Source organism: Barbatula barbatula (assembly GCF_947034865.1).
Source record: "Barbatula barbatula genome assembly, chromosome: 11".
Lineage (NCBI taxonomy): Eukaryota > Metazoa > Chordata > Actinopteri > Cypriniformes > Nemacheilidae > Barbatula > Barbatula barbatula.
This window is the reverse complement of record NC_136774.1, coordinates 22,864,394-22,884,835: the sequence shown is the minus strand read 5'-3', so window position 1 is coordinate 22,884,835 and position 20,442 is coordinate 22,864,394. Positions and strand designations below refer to the sequence as shown.

General features: G+C 39.7%; 2 protein-coding genes across 3 annotated transcripts; one reads left to right on the top strand and one right to left on the bottom strand.

Annotated features, from left to right (window-relative positions):
• The first annotated feature begins 166 nt into the window (after positions 1 to 166).
• Positions 167 to 4,085, top strand: srrd (SRR1 domain containing). Of its 2 annotated transcripts, XM_079467246.1 has the most exons (7): positions 167 to 499; positions 584 to 624; positions 706 to 869; positions 948 to 1,046; positions 2,703 to 2,854; positions 2,929 to 2,974; positions 3,324 to 4,085. In XM_079467246.1, the coding sequence occupies exons 1-7, from the start codon at positions 369 to 371 to the stop codon at positions 3,516 to 3,518; spliced, it is 828 nt and encodes a 275-aa protein (XP_079323372.1). In that variant the 5' UTR covers positions 167 to 368; the 3' UTR covers positions 3,519 to 4,085. The 2 variants fall into 2 exon arrangements, with proteins under 2 accessions (XP_079323372.1, XP_079323373.1); XM_079467247.1 differs by lacking the exon at positions 948 to 1,046 and having other exon boundaries at positions 194 to 499; positions 3,324 to 3,641.
• LOC306900354 (clustered mitochondria protein homolog) lies at positions 4,079 to 19,181 on the bottom strand. The gene is made up of 26 exons (XM_079467245.1): positions 18,989 to 19,181; positions 15,825 to 15,907; positions 14,955 to 15,126; positions 13,383 to 13,514; positions 13,129 to 13,283; positions 12,851 to 13,005; positions 12,649 to 12,771; positions 12,435 to 12,567; positions 10,880 to 10,972; positions 10,081 to 10,784; positions 9,899 to 9,972; positions 9,710 to 9,814; positions 9,460 to 9,560; positions 9,220 to 9,372; positions 8,883 to 8,945; positions 8,196 to 8,431; positions 8,026 to 8,110; positions 7,579 to 7,732; positions 7,363 to 7,502; positions 6,251 to 6,331; positions 6,044 to 6,169; positions 5,673 to 5,782; positions 5,248 to 5,341; positions 5,036 to 5,161; positions 4,875 to 4,948; positions 4,079 to 4,651 (listed from the first exon to the last, which is right to left on the bottom strand). Exons 1-26 carry the CDS (start codon positions 19,032 to 19,034, stop codon positions 4,204 to 4,206), a joined length of 3,966 nt encoding a protein of 1,321 aa, XP_079323371.1. The 5' UTR covers positions 19,035 to 19,181; the 3' UTR covers positions 4,079 to 4,203.
• Between the last annotated feature and the right edge of the window lie 1,261 nt (positions 19,182 to 20,442).

The following is a 20,442-nucleotide window of genomic DNA, read 5'->3' as shown; positions in this document are numbered from 1 at the left end:
AATGCATAAAATTGCAGTGGTTTTTCATGTTTCTGACTGCAATCATTTCCACTCTTAAATTCACAAAATACGTATTTTAAGCAAATACCTATAATTAATTTAATTTACCAATGTGTCTTTGTAAGCTATAAGTTTTTATAAAACTCCTAGGAACTGCTTATATGAAACAGCGTTCGATCGGAACATTCAAAGTGTAACACATAAACAATCTCATGCCCGCAAGAGCGATTCTATTCGTAGCATTGAGTTGAAATATCATCACTAATGCCAATAATATAAAATGCATTCACATAGTAATCGAAATGTTCTCTAACGCGATTTTATATAATTATCGTGCATTTGCGATTGATTGACAAGTCTTAGCTAACATGGCTTGTAAGGATGACTGGCAGGTAGCAGGACGTCGTAAAGGCGCTTCCCGACGAATAAAACAGCACAAAACAGACTCTCGTCAGGTCTCTGAGTGTCAAGTGGATAAACAAAGGATAATAAACGCAATGTGAGCGTCTGCCACTCACTATAACATATAGCAGTTCGTTCACTAAGTGCCCTTTAAACAAACTCAACCTTCTTTACGTCACAGGAATGAGCTGAGAGGAGAAGACTTCTGGCTGCAATGGAGAAGTGGGTCATTTTTTAATACATCTCATCCATAGTGTGCGATGGACTGCAGTTTAAACCACATTTTCATTTGTCAACCTTTAGATGTCCTGTCTGAGCATCTTGCCTCCAGTGCTTCAGTCTCCTCAAAGAAGAATGAAGACGTGTCTCTTAAGGACTGTGTGTCTTACGGTTTGGGAAACTTTGCCTCCTGCATATCTGCACGATACCAGCTTGCCATGTTGTTACTGCTTTTGGAGACACTCCATGTAAGCAAACACACCTTGCCTACACAACACAACACATCAAATGTTTATCACACAATACATGTTCTCTTCCTCTGTCAGATTCCAGTGGGAAGATGTTGTGTCTATGACCCTGTGTTTTCTGTGTCGGAGTGCAATGCCCTCAGAGAGCTCGGCTTCCATGTGTTAACTGAAAATGAGGTAGACAATGATCTAGGGCTGCAACAACGAATCGATAAAATCGATAAAAATCGATTATTAAAAATGTTGGCAACGAATTTCATTATCGATTCGTTGTATCGCGCGACTATAACGCGCGCCACATGTTTGAGTGGCGTGAGCGTGGCGTTTCTGTTGCGTGTCAGCTCTGTGGCGGCTGCGTCGTGTTTTCTGTATCTTTGCACACCAGCACCGTGCCTGACGCGGCGCTGGCGCGCTGCTGCTGCTATAGGTGACATAGAGAGAGGCCGCCGACAGACAAGGGTCTTGTATTCACGACAAGTTTAAACTTTTTTCACATAACCTACACCTTCCAAAATCCGAAAAATGAGTAAGTAGGCTGTCTGTTTATTTAAATAACATTTCCAAATGTTTTGTAGATTTATTACCTGATGTTGGACCGTCACTCAGATGACACACTACGTTGTTATTGTAGTGTGTCATATTTTTTTCCATTTTTAATCACATTGTTAAGAGCATAAAAAACAAAAATAATTCAGTCACCAATACATTTTGGGGTTTAATACGAACCACAATTCGTATTAAGATGATTCTCAGATATGTTATTAAAGTTGTAACGTAATCAATTGATGCACGAGTTTACTTTATGCAATATGTGTTTCAGATGGACATAAATTAATATTCCCATTCAATGCAATGTATCTTTTCATTGGATATAGCCTAAGCATTTTCTTGGAGGAAGATTTTATGGAAAAAAGTAGTTAATTGGAGTATTCATTTGCAACATTTTAGTAATAATATCTCATACTTAATAGGAATATTAATGTATAATTTATTTCAATATTCACTTGTTGTTTCTCCAAAAATGCATTATAAACATGATTTAAGTCCTGATGTTTTCTACAGTGGACATGTAAACCCCGTAACGTGTAGATGTTGGTTTAATGAAATTCAATTTGAAAATACGATCAATGGTTGATGATTAGCTTTCAAACATCAAAATGGCATTCATTAATATGTATTCATGTACACAATTACATATAAACATCTTTTCTTATTCTATTTTGCCTGGAAACGCTTCCAACACGCTTGCGTGTCTCGTGAAAAATAGGCGTCGATTCAATTCCTAGCATGCACGCGTTTTCCGTGCGGCTCGTCTCACGCAGGCAGTGTGCAAGCTCTAACCTGTTAACATGGGAGCCGATTTAAAAACGGTCACGCCAGGCTTCTGAGACGCTCACGCCACGCATCTAGTGTGTCACAGGACTAAAAAAAGTTGATCGCGCAGCATAGCGGAGAAAAAATAAATTAAAAAAGCAGAGCGGAGGTAGAGGAAAGACCATCAGAGAGACCCGAAAAAAACAGCAAACCATGAGAGGCTTCTTGATGGGAAATGCATCATGTAAACCACAGCCAGCTGTAATAATAATATAATAAGTAATAATAAAGCTTTTGAAATATGTTTTGCAATGTCAGTTCTATTTTTCAATAAAGGGTTGAAAATGAATGCTTTTAAAAATTTGTATCCGATTCATCGATTAATCGAACAAATAATCGACAGATTAATCGATTATTAAAATAATCGTTAGTTGCAGCTCTACAATGATCGCATTTACTGTAGTGAAAAGATTGGTTTCACTCGTCATTTCATTCTAATGGTCTCTGTACACTCACCAGGAGGGGAAGCGAGCCGTGTGTCAACCTACCCTATTCTACCTGATGCATTGTGGGAAAGCTCTGTATAACAACATGCTGTGGAAAAACTGGTCGCCTCAGACATTGCCAAAGATTGTTATTATAGGCAACAGTTTTCATGGCATTCAAGAGAGGTAAATGTGGTATTACATCTTATTTAAATACCAAGGTGCAAAATAAAATAACTTATTTATTTTTATTTGCATAGGATGATACAGAGAGAATTTGTAAGAGATTACTGCTGTCTATCAAATGTATCCTTTGTCATCTTACACCTTTGAAATGGACCAAGCTCTATGGCCCGGTGTCACAGACATGGCTTTGCTTAAGCCAGGACTATGCCTTAGTTGATTTGACGCTTTTATAAAAATACCTTAGAAGAATACAATACTGGTGTGCATCATAAGACAAAACAATGGCACTGATATATTTTGAGACATTTCAGAGCAAGTTATATTGAGTCACGACCGGTCAAAGATTCATTTTAGTCTTGTCTGTGAAACCGGACCTATGAGTTTTAGACAGTAGATGCACATTAGATTCCCGTAAATGTAAGATTTTTTTCTTGAGACCGGTTGCAGCCCTTGACTCGTCTATCTTAAGGTGATCGGTGTATGTGAGGAGACGTCTCTGCCCTGCTCACAACGCTTTCTGGATGTCTTTAATGACACAGCGCTCATTCAGTTCCCTCCTGAGAATCTGAACAGACTAGCAGACTGTACGTGGACTGAGACTTCAGAGCCGCTGTACCAACACTGCACAGATCTCGAGATCATCCTGAGAGAGAAACACTGCTGAGGAATATAGACACGCGTGAAACAAGATGCTGTTAACGTTTCATTACGTTTTTTTATATTATTATTTTGATGGATTGAATTATAATTAAAACATTTGAAAATAAATGCTCAATGTCTTCCATCCATCCATCCATCCATTTTCTTCCGCTTATCCGGGGCCGGGTCGCGGGGGCAGCAGTCTAAGCAGAGATGCCCAGACATCCCTCACCCTAGACACTTCCTCCAGCTCTTCCGGGGGGACACCGAAAAGACATGCTCAATGTCTGTGCATCCCTTTTTTAAGGAAAAAATTATAATTTGAACTAAAATCTTTTTATTTTTCGCCGATGTAACTAAAGCAGTCTGGATGGGGGAAATTATTAACCAACCGACTGATCTATTCTTTAGTAGAATAAGGCGGCGGCTATTAGCTTGCTTTCTTTTGCTCTTGACAAAATGTTGCGTAACATTGGATCAATGCATTCGCTAAATAAATGGAAATGAACAAGATGAGAAAACTGTGCAATAAAGAACTTTCTGTTTGATGTAGGCCGACAAGGATTCACTCAAAGACAGTAAAAATCTAGTAAAGAGATTTTATTAAATTCAAAACCGAAAGAAATGTTCACTGCACACTTGTGTTAGTTGTAAAAATGTAAAATTTAGATGTTTTAATGTCTTTCATTTCATTCACATACTTCAAAATCTCACTCTGTTTCAACCTGTTTCTTCACATCGCCCGAGCCTTCGCTCACATCACACTCGTTTCCATTTACCACTGCAGACATTGTAATATTATTCAATTTTGATTGGCTCTTAGTCGAGACGCCATTGGTGATGTCTGATCGGCATTCCTCTTCTCCGTTGTTCGTCGGACAATCTCCGTTATGCTGATGGGAGGCAATCTCACCATTAACATTGACTTGGTCAGATTTCTTCTCTACTGCATCAGTCTTGGCACGTTCACTTTCTGCATTTTCTTCGGTGGCCTCTTGCGCCTGTTCCCCATTGGTCTTCTCATCCCCAGTCGCCTCTCCATCGTTGGCCTGAAGCCCCGAAGCTTCTTTCTCATTGGTCGACTGTGATTTGGCCTTTTCAGCCTCTTCTGCTGCTTTTTTTTCTTTAAGCATTTCTTTGAACTCCATAATCCTTGTGCTTTAAATAACAACAATGAAAGTCATTCATTATGTTTTGTTTGCACTAAATAAACCGAATGTGAACTTGACAATTCTGCAAAACTGGAACAGTATTTAACTTATTTTATTTACGTTACAGTTCATTTATAATAAGCGATTATCGGCTTACAATTGTATTTGTTTTCGTAAAACATACACACAGACACAATCCTTTTCTTATTTTAGTTTGGGATGTTCCTTACATGTATGACGTCTTGAGTATACCATTGACCAGAGCGAGCTGTTCCAGTGTGGTGTCCAGAGACGGAGTCAAACTCTGTAGATGGCAGAAGAAATGATCGTTTAAAACAAAACGGAAGGCACACCTTGGTTCTTTTAAAAGATGTTTTCGAATCGAGCTTACCTCAGGCAGCGCATCACAAAGCTCCACACCCCCCTGACGAATGGACCGCTCCACACGCACAGCCTGCTGGGTAATGTTCTTTAGGAACTCTGAGCTGCATTTAGTTTGGGGATGATCTTCACCCCACTGTTGAAAAATATACAAGCAATCTCAGAACACCATTGTACATTTGGCTCGAATCACTAACTTCTCACCTGAACACAAAAGCTCACCTTATTCTGGAAGATGCTGTGAGCCTGTTTCTCGAGGTTCATTCCTCCTCTGTAGTCACCAGACACACAGAGCCTCTGTGCCAGCAGATGGAGACTGCAAGCCACAAGAAATCAGAAATAGCATCTCTCAAATCAATGTTTCACATGTATTTAAGCAGAAATATGCCAAAGAGACTTAATGTACATTCACAAAAATAAGAGCCCAGCCTGTCTGGGTTTATAATGATCGTCATAAGCTTATGCTCTGTACTAAATCTTGTAAGGCAGTGACATCCTAAGGAACTAAGTTAAGTCATTCCTCCCATGCAAAAAATCTCAACATCGATCAACTTCTCATACTTCTAGGCTACACTAACGCTCAGTTTGTCTTCGTCTGAAGTGTGCACCTGCTATCTGAGCTCTTTAAGAACATCAGAACGTCTTACATGAGAGCTGCCGTAAGGTCTGTGTCTCCTTTGAATGAGCTGGTGATTTTCAGTGCACTCTGCAGGTATTGATGCGACTGCTCTCCCTGAAGAATCAGTCCAAGAGACGCCTGCAAGGCACAAAGTCGACGGATCACAGTAGCGTTTAGGATCAAAACATGTAATGGGAACAAAAATTTTATTTTGATTATTGTGTAGGCACTATACACCCTGCTGAAAAACACATCCTAAACAAGCTTAAGCTGGTTTACACTGGACTGGCTGGTTTCGGAGTAGATTCCCAAAACCACAAACCAAACTTGATCATCTTGGGAAACCTGAGGTCTAAGATGTTCTCTTCAGCGAGTTCAAATACGTTAAATGTAACTTGCATCGATGACTGCGGTGTAAGGATGATCTCCGCCGTGAACCGTCAAGAGAAGAACTTTGGCACGATACAGACAACGCTGAGCGAGGGCCGTTTCACCTCCGGCGAACAGATACACGGCCAACAGCACCTGACACAAGAGACATGACTGCATTACATACTGCACATCTTTAGAAACACACCTGTGTTGTTCTGTAAGAACTTCACTCACGTATTGCCGAATGGTGTTGGGATGATCGAATCCTAGAACCCTTTCACTGATGACCACGACCCTCAGCTGCACGCTACGAGCCTATGGAGGGAGAAAATGATGCTAAATGGTCAAAGATTCACATTACTAGGGCTGTGCATTTAACGCATTAACTATAATTTACGTGTTATGGAAGATTACAGCAATTAAAAATCTTAACGCACCCGCCCCAGACATAAGTAGGTCATACATTTCATTCAGTTGACTGGTGAAAAATATGATGCTGGCAACAATGATATTAAATACAGAATACTGCCAGAAAAAGAACCTAAAATTGCTAAAAATGACCCGGATTGAGCTTTTGTCTCATATTTATCTAATTATGCAATCACATAAACGCAATCTCATACTAGTGCTATTTGTCCAGCAAATTACGAGTGCACATGTTGATTTTATACAACAAAGAAATGAATTTAAAGATATTTTTTATAGACAACATTCCAAATTTTCAACGAAAACATAAAAAGAATATAAAGCCCAAGAAGAGTTGCGCGTCTGGCAGTGTGGTTTCGTTTCTAAATGAATACGTTTCTTGATCGAATCAGTAGGGTGAATCAATTCATCACCGGCTCATTCATAAAGAGTAATTTACTGCATTTCTGAATGGCATTCATTCTTCAAAGAAGTTGAACAGTTTTTAAATAAAAAGTTAAATAATAACAAATATAAATAATATATTGGTGATAGATAATTATACTTATTTACATTAACTTACCCTTATGTCGTTTCAAACTTGAATGACTATTTCTGAACATCTGAAGCTACTTTCTGTATTGTCTTATTATGGCTTTAAATTATATGTTGGCCCCAAATGTGATGTGTGATTAAATTGCGATTAATTAGATTTCATTAATTCGATTAAAAATGTAAATCGGTCCCTAATTTAGACATCATTTATATATAGCAGTCACAGTTTTAGGCGTGTCAGAGCAGAACGGTTTACTCAAAAGTGCTTTTATACTTTCACTTAAATCATAATGCTCATTAACTGGCAAACCATCAGTTACCTAAGAGGCTGTATTATATAAAAATGCCATCATTCAAATCATTGACTCAGCAAAGAGTACACGTACCTCAGCGGGACGGCCCTGTAAATACGCCACTTTTGCCAGGAGACTCAGACAGTGACAGGCTTCAGGGTGCAGATCATCACACACACGACCAAACAGATATGAAGCCTCTTTAAGTTTCTCGTACGCCTGCTCTAATAACCCTATAGGAAGAAAATGATGCTGTCAAGCCATATGATCACTACAATGCGCACGAACTTCATGAACTTCCACGGGTACCTTTCTGAAGGTTGCTCTGGGCTGCCTGGAACTTCTTGGTGGCATCGGCGGTCGTCAAGGTTACGTGCTTGATGACAGGCAGGATGTTGAGCACGTCGTCGTAGGAGATGGGCGGCTTGTTACGGTTGTCGAACGTGTACTCTTTGAGACGGAGCTGCGGGACAAATTTCAGGTTCTTGACAAATGCGCTGATTCTCAGAAAAAACACAATTGCCCAATCAGAATCAAGTATTTTTTTATATAAAAAGATTGATCAAATATTTAATAGTTAAATTAAAAACGTTCACTTGACACTTCGCAGGGATGAGTCTGAATGATCATTTCTAATATTAAACAGCAAGCTGTACATAGAAATGATATTTTTAGGTTGTCATTAAAAAATAACAAAATATAAAAAATAAACTGTAAGAAAATAACAAAGTATATATAATTGAAGTTAAAGAACACCTGAATGCCAGTCTTCAAGCACATCTCTCTCAACAAGGATATCTTCTGCAATCCGTAGTGCTCGACTAGATGATCCACATTTGATCTGCGACAAAAAGTTACAATATGATGCTACAACAAACAATATGAGACGGGTGAAAAGATGGCTCTTTTTAACAAACATCTCTCACCCTAGTCCTTCTTTAAGTCTGTAGGTTTCTTGAGCATCCTGACATATCAGACTCCACAGTTCGTTGCCACTCAGCGAACTCCAAGAGGTGCTATCCGTAGCCCCTCCCCCTCCACGGCCACGCCTTCTGGAGCGCTTCTTAGGCTCCTCCCCAATTGATGTTGAACTGAAGTGAGGCACCAATAAGCAGCAGAGGAAATGACTCACGGCTGCAGACATGTTAGACGTCTCCACCCCCTTAAACACAACGTAAGAACTACAGTCACTTTTATTTACTCAACCTCATTTTGATTTTTGTAAAGTAAAAAATTCTGATGTTAAAGGTCCAAAGGTGTGTGATTTTTTGGAGGATCTTTTGACAGAAATGCAATATACATAACGTTGTCTTCAGAAGGGTGACTACCTTACATAATGAAGCGTTGTGTTTTTATGATCTTATAATGAGCTATTTCTATCTACATACACATAGTTTCATTATGTTGTTTCTACAGTAGCCCTAAACGGACAAACGGCTCGACAAAGCGAGTTTCGTAAATACGGCAAAGAAGGAAAGCGTGACGACATCTTAGCCACCGTAGTGCTCCGAAACGGAGGGGTGGAGTGAACCGTTGGTTGCAATTCACAACCTCGGCACTAGATAGCGCTAAATTTCATACACTGGACATTTATAACAAATAAATGAAAATACCTGAATGTAGCCATTGAATATCCTTTGGGCACAGCGTACTGCGATCTCTGTGAAGACCAACCTCTGTAGGAAACATGGCAAGACATGAGAAGAGCATAACAGAAGAAAAAAAGAACGAATTTTACTAAAATATTTACTATAGTTAACTGGGGTGAAACCCTGAACCCTTCTATGTATACTACCGTATTTACTACAGCTTATAGATTTGCAATACATTGGTATACTATAGTAAGATTACTCTTATATACTACAGTATGCAACAGTTTTAATATTTTTCATGTGGATCTTCTGAAATATAATATCCATTATCATTCGAGTGTTTTTTGTGTGATCTTACCGTGATGTGTCTCAGTTGATTCTTAAGATCTGATTGGTTTATGGTCAATATCACTCGACCGAGATATCGCAGGTTTATTCCTTTCTGATGGAGAGCTTGCCGTAAAGTTGCACCGTCCATGGGTACGTCAGGGCCTTGAATGCAATCGTTCATCTGAAAACACACACACTGCCGCTTTAACATGCTGTTCATCACTCATCTGTGAGAACATACACACATTCACCAACACACAACACTCACAAATGCCGGTATCTGCACGTTGATGATGAAAGATGCGGCCTCCTTCAGTAATCTCTTCTGGAGCGCAACCGCGTCACGCTCTGAATCCGGAAACTTCACACCTACCCGAATCAAGAAAAAGTCAGTAGGAAGCACTGCACGTATCCATTATAAATGAGTCAATCCCACAATGCCTTGTGCTTTTTGGCTGTGTTATTAATTGTAAATGCATGTGAATGTGTTTTTGAGGGAGAGTTTTTCTTAAGCTGACCTGGTGAGAAGACATTAGGGTTGAAACGCATCTCGAAGATGATGTCGCTGACAGATCCCACATCTTTGCACGCGCCGCGTACCGCGTCTGTGCTGCGAGAGTCACCTGAAAACAGGAATACACACGTGCCATTAGATCTGTAACATTTCACAAGTGACCACATCAGAACGAAGAGTTTGAGCATCTCACAGGCATTAATACACTCCTCAACTCCTCCGCTCTCCTCCATGCGAGCTTTCACGCCTGCTGAGAACTGATCGTGTCTAACATATAACAAAAAAAAAACACTGCGGTTAGAAAGATGTTCACCTCTGATTTCAGATTTAAAGGTTTAAAGTTTCTTCAATGTTTAAAAACAAACGCAGACTCACTTGTGTTGAATGAAGGCCTTCACCAGCTCCGGTCGTAAACGACACAAAGCGTGAGGGTACCGCCTAGGAAATCCATCACCTCCCGCCGCCTCCTGCTCCGTTTCTACTCCATCACCGTCCTCCACCAAAAAGTTGGTATCAGCAGGCATGATCCGGTACACATCCAACAGGTAATACCGACCATCGGCCCCCAGAATTCCCTGGGCATCCACAGAAGTGAAGAGAGGCAGCTGATGGCCGGTCGGTCCCAGGACCGCGTGTCTTTGCAGAGCGAGAGCCTTTGCCGACTGAGCCAGTAGTTCTAGGAGTTTCCGCCTCGCTGGATTTTCCAGAGGACCCACACTGAATCCGTATAACTGCCCGTTAGGAACTTCAGCCTGCTCGGGGCCCTGGAGGCCGGGTGCCAGAGCCTGCGCGGACAGCCGGACGCCGCGGTAGTCGGCCAGCGCTGTGGGGATGGTGTGTAGGTTTTGGAGGTCTCCTTCCAGGTCGCTGTAACACTGAACCCCTTGCAGTTCCAGACGCTGAGCCGCCCTGTGACCTCGCTCTCCGCCCAGCCACTCCTCACCGTGAGCCGGCACGCTCATGAACACACCGCCCCATAAGAAAGCGGGTTCCTCGCGGGAATCGTTGAGCGGGTCGACCAAACCGTCGATGACTTTCTCGGCAGCCTGAGTAACAGCGCTTATGAAAGCAGAGTTGACCTGCAGGGACACAAGACGGGGCGTCTCTGCATTCAGACAATGTCAGCAGTAAAAAAATGCTTTAAAAAAATAGTTAAGTATATGTGGGTTCAGACCTGTAGTAAGGCTCTGTCTCGCTGAAGTCTCTCCTCTAAACTTCTCTGTGGAAGATCTCTGGCTGCTTGGATCTCTTTGTTCCAGTCTGGGGCCTAAAACACACCAGAGATATTGAATTCGGTTATTTGGTTAATGTACATCTTAACATCCATCTCATTATGCATGTTTCTTAATTTTTTTTTTTAATTATAAATATTTTCCTTATTTTAGACCAACACATCCTTCTCCTTCTTTGAAGTGAAAGACAAAATACTATTATTGTTCTCATTGGTAAAGTTCAAGCGTGTTACCAAAGGTCTTTTGACGAAAGCACAATTTGAAGGACACTTATCAATAAATGAGCAAAGGCACAATTTCATTTGATTCTTTTATGTCCCTATAAACAAGAAGGATGTATTTGTTAACTTTAGTGAATGCATTAGCTAACATGAACTAACAATGAACAATAAAGCATTAATTCATTGAGTTTATTTCAAGATTATTTGTGTTATTTAACATGAACTATAAATGCTGTAGATATAAGTATTCATTGTTAGTTTATGTTAGCTAATATAACCTTATTGTATAGTATTACCTTTTATTTGATTCGTAATCAATTATTCTGATGGAAAACAGTTCGAGTCGTGGCAAATCTGTACAAATGTCTTTGTTTTGATGATCACAGAGAAGGATATTTGAAAGAATGTCTATAACCAAACAGTTCTCGGACCCCATTGAGTACCATAGTAATGAAAATTACTTTATATTTGTTTCTTCTTCTAACAAACAGAGAAAGAGATTTGGGAGAATGTAGGAAAGCAAACAGTTCAACATAAACATTTAGTTATTTAGCAGACACTTTTATCCAAAAACACTTACAAATGAAGCATAACAATGGAAGCCACAAGATATTGGGGCCGATTTCTCGACTTTCAGACAATGGTAAGTAAACTCTTGCTGATAAACGGCTCTAAAGATTATCTTATCAGATTTTCCTGTGGTGTGATGTGTGTTAAGAGTGAATGAACCTGATGGGGTGAACATCATAGCCGTGTGCGCAGATGCTTTAAGGCAGAACAGAAAATATTGCCGGTGGTCTCTTTTAGGTAATAATTTCAGCAGCTATTTTTTACAAAACCGTTTTAATATTCTTTATTAATTACTGTGAAGAGAAGACATAAATACAACAATATTTGAGTTGCAATGAAATTATATCTAGTCCAGTGCCACCTTAAATGCTTTAGACGACGTTGCTTGAGCAATTTCTCAACGATAGATATTCTTTTTAAAGTCACATAAAAGTGTATATGTACACATTGTAATTTACATTTACATTTATTCATTTGGCAGACGCTTTTATCCAAAGCGACTTACAAGTAGTTTTATACAGTGACACATTACTGCAGAGCAATCAGGGGTAAGGTGTCTTGCTCAAGGGCACTACAGTCATGACCTGCTGGCACTGAGATTAGAACCAGCAACCTTCTGATCACAAGCCCAACGCTCTAACAATAAGACCACATCTGACCCCCTGATATGATATGATATGTGTGTGAGGGCAGATGTGGAAAGTACCTGTGTGTTCAGTTCCTGATCCAAACCCAGTCGACCGCTGAAACTGGACTTGTGTGAATGAATCGAAGAGATGCCCAACCAGCTGAGCGTGCGGGCCGGAGTGGACAGTGTTTCCTCTGCCGGAAGTGACGGTCTGTGCGGACACACACATTAACACTTACTAAAGCGAACGGGCGAGTGTGAACGCGTGTGCGAGTGTGTGTCTGAGCATCACCTGTGTTTCAGTGCACCGAGGTTGTGTTTGAACTGTGGGCTGAGGTGAGACAGCAGATCGGTCAGACAGTGACACACTGGAGTGGATGCCGCGGGACGAGGGTCAAACACATCAAGTGTCGATCTGAAACACCAAACACTCAATGAAAACAGCAAAAATAACAGTATCAGTTTGGTGATGGGCTTTTTTTTTACGGCATTACCTGTTGACATAAAATCCACGTGGAGAGGAAGTGATGTCACACTGTTTGCCCTCCAGCGTGTGAACACTGATGTACATATAGTCGCCCTGCAGTTTTCTAAACCCAGGGGGCGGGTTCCAACAGCTGAGTGACAGGTCTAACAGGTAACTGGGATGCTAGAAAATAATTGTTTTATTGTTATTTATTAATATCTGAAAGAATCGCAAGTAAGATCAATATTGTAGCAATGAAATGAAATGTGAGATTAAATGCGTTTGTATTGTGTGTGTATGTTATACATCGCTGTGTGTGTTGTTAGGCAGCAGGGTGGTCAAAGGGGGAAGTTCCGAAGCTCCTGGTTGGATGTAGGCGGGTGGAGGCGGGGCTTCAGCTGACTGTTCTGCTTTACTGTTGGCTCGTTTGTTTTTGAATGATTGGGGTGTGGGAGGGGCTTCTAATACACACAAACACACATTTATAGTCATAAGCGTCAACATAAATCAATTGATATATATATAAAAACATATTTATAATACTTTGTATGTATACTTACCAGATGTCTGGGTGAGCGTGTGAAGCACACTGGGCGATCGGCCCTCCATCAAGGCATCTTGGGGTCCGGCGGCTCTCAGCATCTCTTGAACACGTCCCAGGTGAGCCTGTGCCGATCGGGGCGAGTACGGCTCTGTAACCCACACGCAAGGGTCAGAGGTCACACGAATACAATAATGGGCTGTTCGCATTACAACGATAACTATAGAGGTTCGATTTCATGAGAAACAGAAACAGAGAACGATATCGGTTGGATCACTTTCAGTACCATTTTTTCCAGCTGATGAACGATAAAACACAGTTTCTGGTGGATAACGTTTGACTATTGGTGATCGCAGCGCGCCTTTTATGTCTAAATTAAAGACCGTAGTGGTCGGCGAGATATAATACAGGTATTATTGAAATATCATACATTTCAATTAAGTAGAATATCGTGAAAAAGGTGCACATTTTGGCACTCATTTCGGAAAACTAATATATTATATAGATTCATAAAAGAGTGAAATATCTCAAGCCTTGATTTCTTGAAATGTTGATGATTATGGCTTACAGATAAAGTTATTTTAAACAGAAATGTCAGGCTTCTGAAAACTCTGTTCATTTCTATACAGACACTGAATTTGGGGTTTTCTTTATCTGTAAGCCATAATCCTGAAAAGTTTCAAGAAATAAAGGCTTGAAATATTTCACTCTGTGTGTTATGAATCTAAATAATATATTGGTTTTACTTTCTGAAAATATATTTTGATGCACCTGTATATGTAACGCTCATGAGTCTAAGCAAGCTTTACATCCCAGCCACGAGCGCACCTTCAGCCTTCAGAGAGAGCATCAAACCTTTGCTGTCGTATTTTAGGGAAAAGACGTTGGGAATGCAAAACTAAAGATTTTAGTGACTGCAGCGTGCAGGCTTCAAATAAACATAAAGCTATTGTTGTCGTCCGCTGGTGTGAACGTAAATATAGTAACAGTTATTGTTATCGTTAAAATGTGCCATTAAAACTTCATGAATGTGAATATTTGCGAATGTTATCTGGGAGAGTGTTAATGTGTCCAGTGAGTAATGTTGTAATTCAGTGAACAATCATTTTCCCACACTATTCCCGGTGAGTCCTCTGTGACTCACTTGGCTTTACATTTTACATCAAACAACCCCGGCGAATCAGAAAGTTGCTAAACCAGTATGACAAAACCCCCACTGATTTCTGCACAAACCCTGAGCTCCCTGCTGACAGAAACCAAACCGGTAAATGTTTTTTTTATGAAATTCATTAATTGGTTTCAAGTAAGTCCAAGCGGGTCAGTCAGCCCGTTTTCATTTCTATATAGCAATGGATCGGAGGAACAGATCATCTGCCAACTTTCCCTAGAAAAATGAACCATGGTTTTGCTTTTGTTAAAGTGAAGGTTTTTGTCATTTCATGACTGATTAGCATTTGTATCAGGTTAAGGTGGTTTCGGACGGTGTTAGCCGGTCTACGGGTTGAACCAGATCCCAACAGCTGCAAGTTGTGTCAGTCAACACTGATTCTCAAACACAAATGCAGCCCACGTTTACTTGCGAGGTCTTTACCTTCCACTAGACGAAGAGTAACTCCAGCTTTGAATCCTTTGACATCCCGGAGCTCTGCCAGGAGGTCAAGGGTCACGCCCGAAAGGGCCAGAGCGAGGGACGTGCGGGGCGCTACCTCCTCTCTGCCCAACAAGCTCATTATGGTGTCCTGGACCAGCCAGAATCCATTCACCTGCACAGAGAAGACGCAAGACATCAAAGAGATATCTGCATACTCAAACACAGATAATGTGAGAGATGAGCTCTCAATTTGCATCCTTTGATGATCTTTAAATATTTTATCAGATAACTGAAATGATTTGCATGCGCAGTCGATGTAAACTAAACTGAATTTGAGCGCCAGACGGATCTGAACACCTCGTGTGTCAATAACATCGTGGCGATTTGTTTGAAATGTTTAGCCAAAAATGATTAATTTATCACTTCATTCACTCTCATGTCATTTTAAAACTGCATGACTTTCTTTCTTCTGCGGAACACAAGAGAAGATATTTGGGAAAAATGTCAATAACCAAACAACACTGAACCCCATTCGGTCCCATTAATGAACACAAAACCACCAAAATATCTTCTTTTGTGTTCCACGAAAGAAAAACAAGAGTGTGAATAAAATCAAAGAATAATCATTTTGGGGTGAATGATCATTTTAAGGTGACAAATACTGTTGATGCAATGAATAAAATATACTCAAAAAAGAAAAAAAACTGCTTTATATCTCTTAGACAAATGATCTTAAAGTCTACAGGCACAACGGTGAATGTTTATCAGTTAACTTTTGCTTTATATTGGTTTGACCTAACAACCTTAAGTCTGGATCTTTCACGCCCCCCCCTTGCTCTGAATTACTAGTTTTGGGTTTTTAAAGCTCACCTGCAGCTCAAAAGCGTCGACACCTGCACCCTGAATCTTTACAGGAAACGATCCGTCATCGTCACTTTTGCTTCCAGACACATCTGCAGAATGAAGGAGGTTTAGTGTCCCTGGAGCTCAAAATGTGCTTCAGACTAAAACTATGTTTGGAAACAGCTGGTCAAATATCACTGAAATTGAACAAGAGAAATCTGAATAGTCAAAAATAAAAAGTTTTTCATATTTTTCACAAAATCCATCGTCAGAAGTTATTTTAAAGTCCCCGTGAACCGGACGTTGCAATCGTTTTAACTTCTGTATTTTGATGCATTTCCGAGTGAAATGGAATTTGGAATAAGAAAAACATTGGGCGTGGGTTTCGTCTTTCTCTGCGAGTTGATTGGATGTGTAAAATCAGCCGCTGCATTTTAAAATGGATCTGGCAGCAGACTGACAGTTGAAGGGGAGGAGTTAACGGATGCTCCGCCCAAGCCGTCAAACATACGTCATTTAAGATGGATAGTCACTAGAGGACGGAAGTGCATATTCAGATTTTAACTGAAGAATTGAAGGCACAATTTTTTTTTTACAATAAACACTGCAATATTTCATGAAAAAATAGGCATTGTGATTTTTTATTTCGGTGGGACTTTAACAGCACAACGATGTGAGTAAACAGTTTCAGAATGTCTCAGCATTTGGTTTGTTCCTCTTTGTTTGTAAATGACCTCAGCACCCAAGTGACAGGTCCACAATCTGCTGATCAGCAGGATATAGGAGCTTTGCAAAAGATGAACCGCATTACAGATTTTATTAGTGTTACACTTGACAGCAAGGTTTTGTGTGCTTATCTTGATCTAAGATTGTATATTTTTACAATCAAAAGTTGGCAGTTAATGCAAAGACAAATAAAGTACACATATTAGTTTATATTTGTATTAAATAACATAAACAAAGATGAATAAATGCCGTAAAAATATATTCCTCTTGTTGTTAGGGAATACATTAAAGTCCCAGTGAAATGTAAAATTTGCCTATTTTCTAATGAAATATTTCTCTTTTAAAAATGTGTCTGCCCTCATAATCTTCAGTTAAAATGCACTTCCGTCCTGTAGTGACTATCCATCTTAAATGACGCATGTTAGACGGCTTGGGCGGAGCATCCGTAAACTCCTCCCGTTTTTATACATCTAATCAAATCGCAGATAAAGACGAAAGCCGCGCCCATTGTTTTTCTAATTCAAAATTCCATTTCACTCAGAAATGCGTCCAAAATACGGAGGTAAAACCAATCTCAACTTCCGGTTCACGGGGACTTTACATTTTTTTCTTTTGGTAAAGTGTTACCAACATTATATAAATCCCACATAAAAATGTAGTATCATTTAGTATTTTACTATAGTAAAGTGTGGTAAACTGTAGTATGAGCCCATTCAAGTATTATTAATACACTGTGTAAGTGCATACAATAAAACGACACAATATTGTGGAGTTTTCCCACACTTTACTGTATTAAACACTGAGGAATACTATCTTTTAAATTGGGATTTCAACGAGTGATGCATAAACCGTGCACACTCTCCAATATTTCTCTTTTACTTTAGATCACATCTTCTCATTTTCAACATGTCTGAAGGTTTTTGAGGCAGCTCTAATCTGACAGCAAGACTCGGCTTGATTCAGTACGTGCTTGTCCAGACACTTCTGAAATCCCCTGGGCTAGTAAATGAAGATAACACGCACTGAATAAATGACTATTACTAACACAACACACACCCCTGTGATAATACATCGTTTCGTTAACTGTTTCTCCGAGATCCTGCTGGCTTACTGAGATGATAAAACTCACAGATGAGCTGTTCTCGAACTGAAAGACATCAAACAGAGCGGACCGCCTTCGCCCACCGACATCAAGAGATCCATTGTTTTACAGTCACGTGGGCTTTATAGTTCATACTAAATGCAGTAAATTGAACCCTTTGTAAATCCTCAGAAGAACTTTTGTATTGTAAATCTGGTAAAAGTGAATTTAAATATACAGACCGAGCTGGTATTGTAAAAAGGTTCACAAACACGCGAGGAGAAATAAAAGAATCTGATGATAATGGACTCAGTTCTGCAGACATCAGATGATCTGATTGTTGGTGGGATAATACATTCAATTGATTTAAGACTAGATCTCTGGGTTAATAGTTTAAGAGACAAAGTCCTACATATCATTGGTCTGTTAAAATGTTTTCAGGTACCAATAAAAGTGCAGAGACTTTGTTTTGACCATGTTAAAATCTCCGGTTTACGATGATGACCTGCGGTAACCTCTGCCGAACAAAGGTAAATAAAAAACACTGCATTGCCTGGAGAGCGGCGCGTCCGTGAGAACGATCACAGATGAGATCTCTTCAATGTCTCAATCGTTTCTCCTAGACATCAATCTCCTAGACTCAACTCTGATGTGAGATTTCAGAAGAGACGGCAACAATGTGTCAAACTGAGCTCAGATTTGTATCGTCGATATTATTGAAGATGAACTCAAACATTTCTCATCACATCCAGATTATTTGACCTCTACAATCTACATTCATTCGCACTCTTCGTGTGTTTCAACAATTTGTACCAATTTTCAGAGAAACATCATTGATACTTCCATGAAACAACCGAGGACTCCATCATATCTTCATGACAGGCTGGAATGATGTCGACATGCATTCGCCCGCAGAGAAACGCTCTCCTGAAGAAAGACAGGAATGTCCCAGAGTGTGCTGAACTGGACCGCTGCCATGATAGCAGAGGATGACTTGAAAACATTCGTGTCTTTCACACATGTGTGTGTGTGTGTGTGTGTGTGTTTGTGTGTGTGTGTGTGTGTGTTTGTACTCATGACATCGCAGGGTGAAAATAGCAGGTCAAAGGAGAACTTTGGTGTTTGTTCTGCAACTTTTACAGCACTTTTGAGAACGCTCAGTCGACTCCACGCTGCTCAGAAGAATCATTGCTGAGCTGTTTTGAAAAAGCTGAGCACATCTGCATTTTATATTCATTTCTCTTCGGTTATGGATGTGACGACGAACAACTTCACCAAGACTTGACTCAAACAAGCTTCATTCAAAGCACAAAACATCAAGAAAAAGTTTCAGAGAGAGAGAGAGAGGGAGGAAGGGGAGTGAATCAGAAGGTGCCACACTTACCCACAGTCCTCTTCTCTCCGTTTCCTTTTTTTGCCGTGTCCCTCATGGTTCTTTTTCCTCTGTTTGCTCTTCTCTCTCGGTCGAGTTGGTTTCTAACACTCTTCCTGTATTGTGCCGTTCACTCGGAGAGCTGTCAGGTGTGACTGACTCAACACGTCTTTTCACTTTCTCATTCCCTTGCTCGGCCACTCCCTCTTCTCCACGGACTGCTGGAAGTCCTCCCTCACTCTCTCTCTCTCTCTCTCTCTCTCTCTGGGCGTGACGGTCACTCCATTTTGAGAGAGAACAGCAGGCACTTCCCTCCCCCTCCGACTTCCCTTAGGGCAGGGAGGGAATCCTTTGACCCTACACACACACACACACACACACGCGCACACACATGCACACACACACACACACACACGCACACACACACACACACACACACACACACACACACACGCACGCACACACACACCTTTGAAGCAATCATTAAACCTGTAAAAATTATACGGTTTAACCCCACAGGTTTTTTTTTGCTAAGGGAAACTTTAGTGCTTCATCACGTTTTGGCATTAATGTTTTAAGTATTTAAATTATGAAAATTAGGGGAGGAATGATTTTTTCTTTAATAGATTAACAATGTTGCCCTCGTATATTATAGTATTATTAACTATTGTAAACTTCAGTCAAATTCCTAGATGCTAGTGTTTGTCTTTTTTGCCTGCCATTTTATAATTATAAATAATCAAATTTGGATAAACTCAATTCAAAAAGTTCCTCACAGGGAAACACGGCCCTACAGCTCAATATAATATGTTATTATAGTATTTTTGAACATTTGTATAGTATATATTTAAGTATACGAAAGTATTTACAACAGCATATCAATTCTATATAGATAATTCTACAGAATACCACTATAGTAGGCTATACATTACATAAGTGCAGCAATTACTATAATATACCCCCCCACACATATATATATAAAATGAAACATAGTACACTACAGTAGACGATCAATAAAGTGTGTACTGTAGAATACTACGATTACAGAAGTTGTGGCAAAATATATAATGAAACATAATACACTACAGTAGACTATAAATAAATATTATAGTATTTATATATTATATTATAGTATACATTACATAAGTGTAGCAATTACTATAATATACAGTACGTACATATTACACTTATATAATATACTACAGTATACTGCAAAATACTTAGTATACATTAAAAAAGTGTGGTTATTATCACAATATAGTTGTGTATACTTCAATTTTCAACAGTTTACTGTGGTAAATAGTCAAGTATACTACAGAATTTACTTATGCAATAATTGCAAAAATTTGTTTTAATGCATATGTCCATATGTTTACTTGGATATTTCTTTGCTTTGTGACCTACATTAAATACTCAATAGTAAAGTTTACTACAGTATTTATAATTTTTGTTTTGTTTTCATGCAT

Bases quoted from the DNA above. Each gene is read 5' to 3' on its own strand.
- srrd (XM_079467246.1), top strand. From the start codon at position 369: ATGGCTTGTAAGGATGACTGGCAGGTAGCAGGACGTCGTAAAGGCGCT. The intron at 625-705 runs GTGGGTCATTTT...GTCAACCTTTAG, and splicing joins CTTCTGGCTGCAATGGAGAA to ATGTCCTGTCTGAGCATCTT. The intron at 1,047-2,702 runs GTAGACAATGAT...TACACTCACCAG, and splicing joins ATGTGTTAACTGAAAATGAG to GAGGGGAAGCGAGCCGTGTG.
- LOC306900354 (XM_079467245.1), bottom strand. From the start codon at position 19,034: ATGAGGGACACGGCAAAAAAAGGAAACGGAGAGAAGAGGACTGTGG. The intron at 9,815-9,898 runs GTGAGATGCTCA...TCCTGTTTTCAG, and splicing joins TGAGGAGTGTATTAATGCCT to GTGACTCTCGCAGCACAGAC. The intron at 5,162-5,247 runs GTGAGCTTTTGT...ATTTTTCAACAG, and splicing joins ACAGCATCTTCCAGAATAAG to TGGGGTGAAGATCATCCCCA.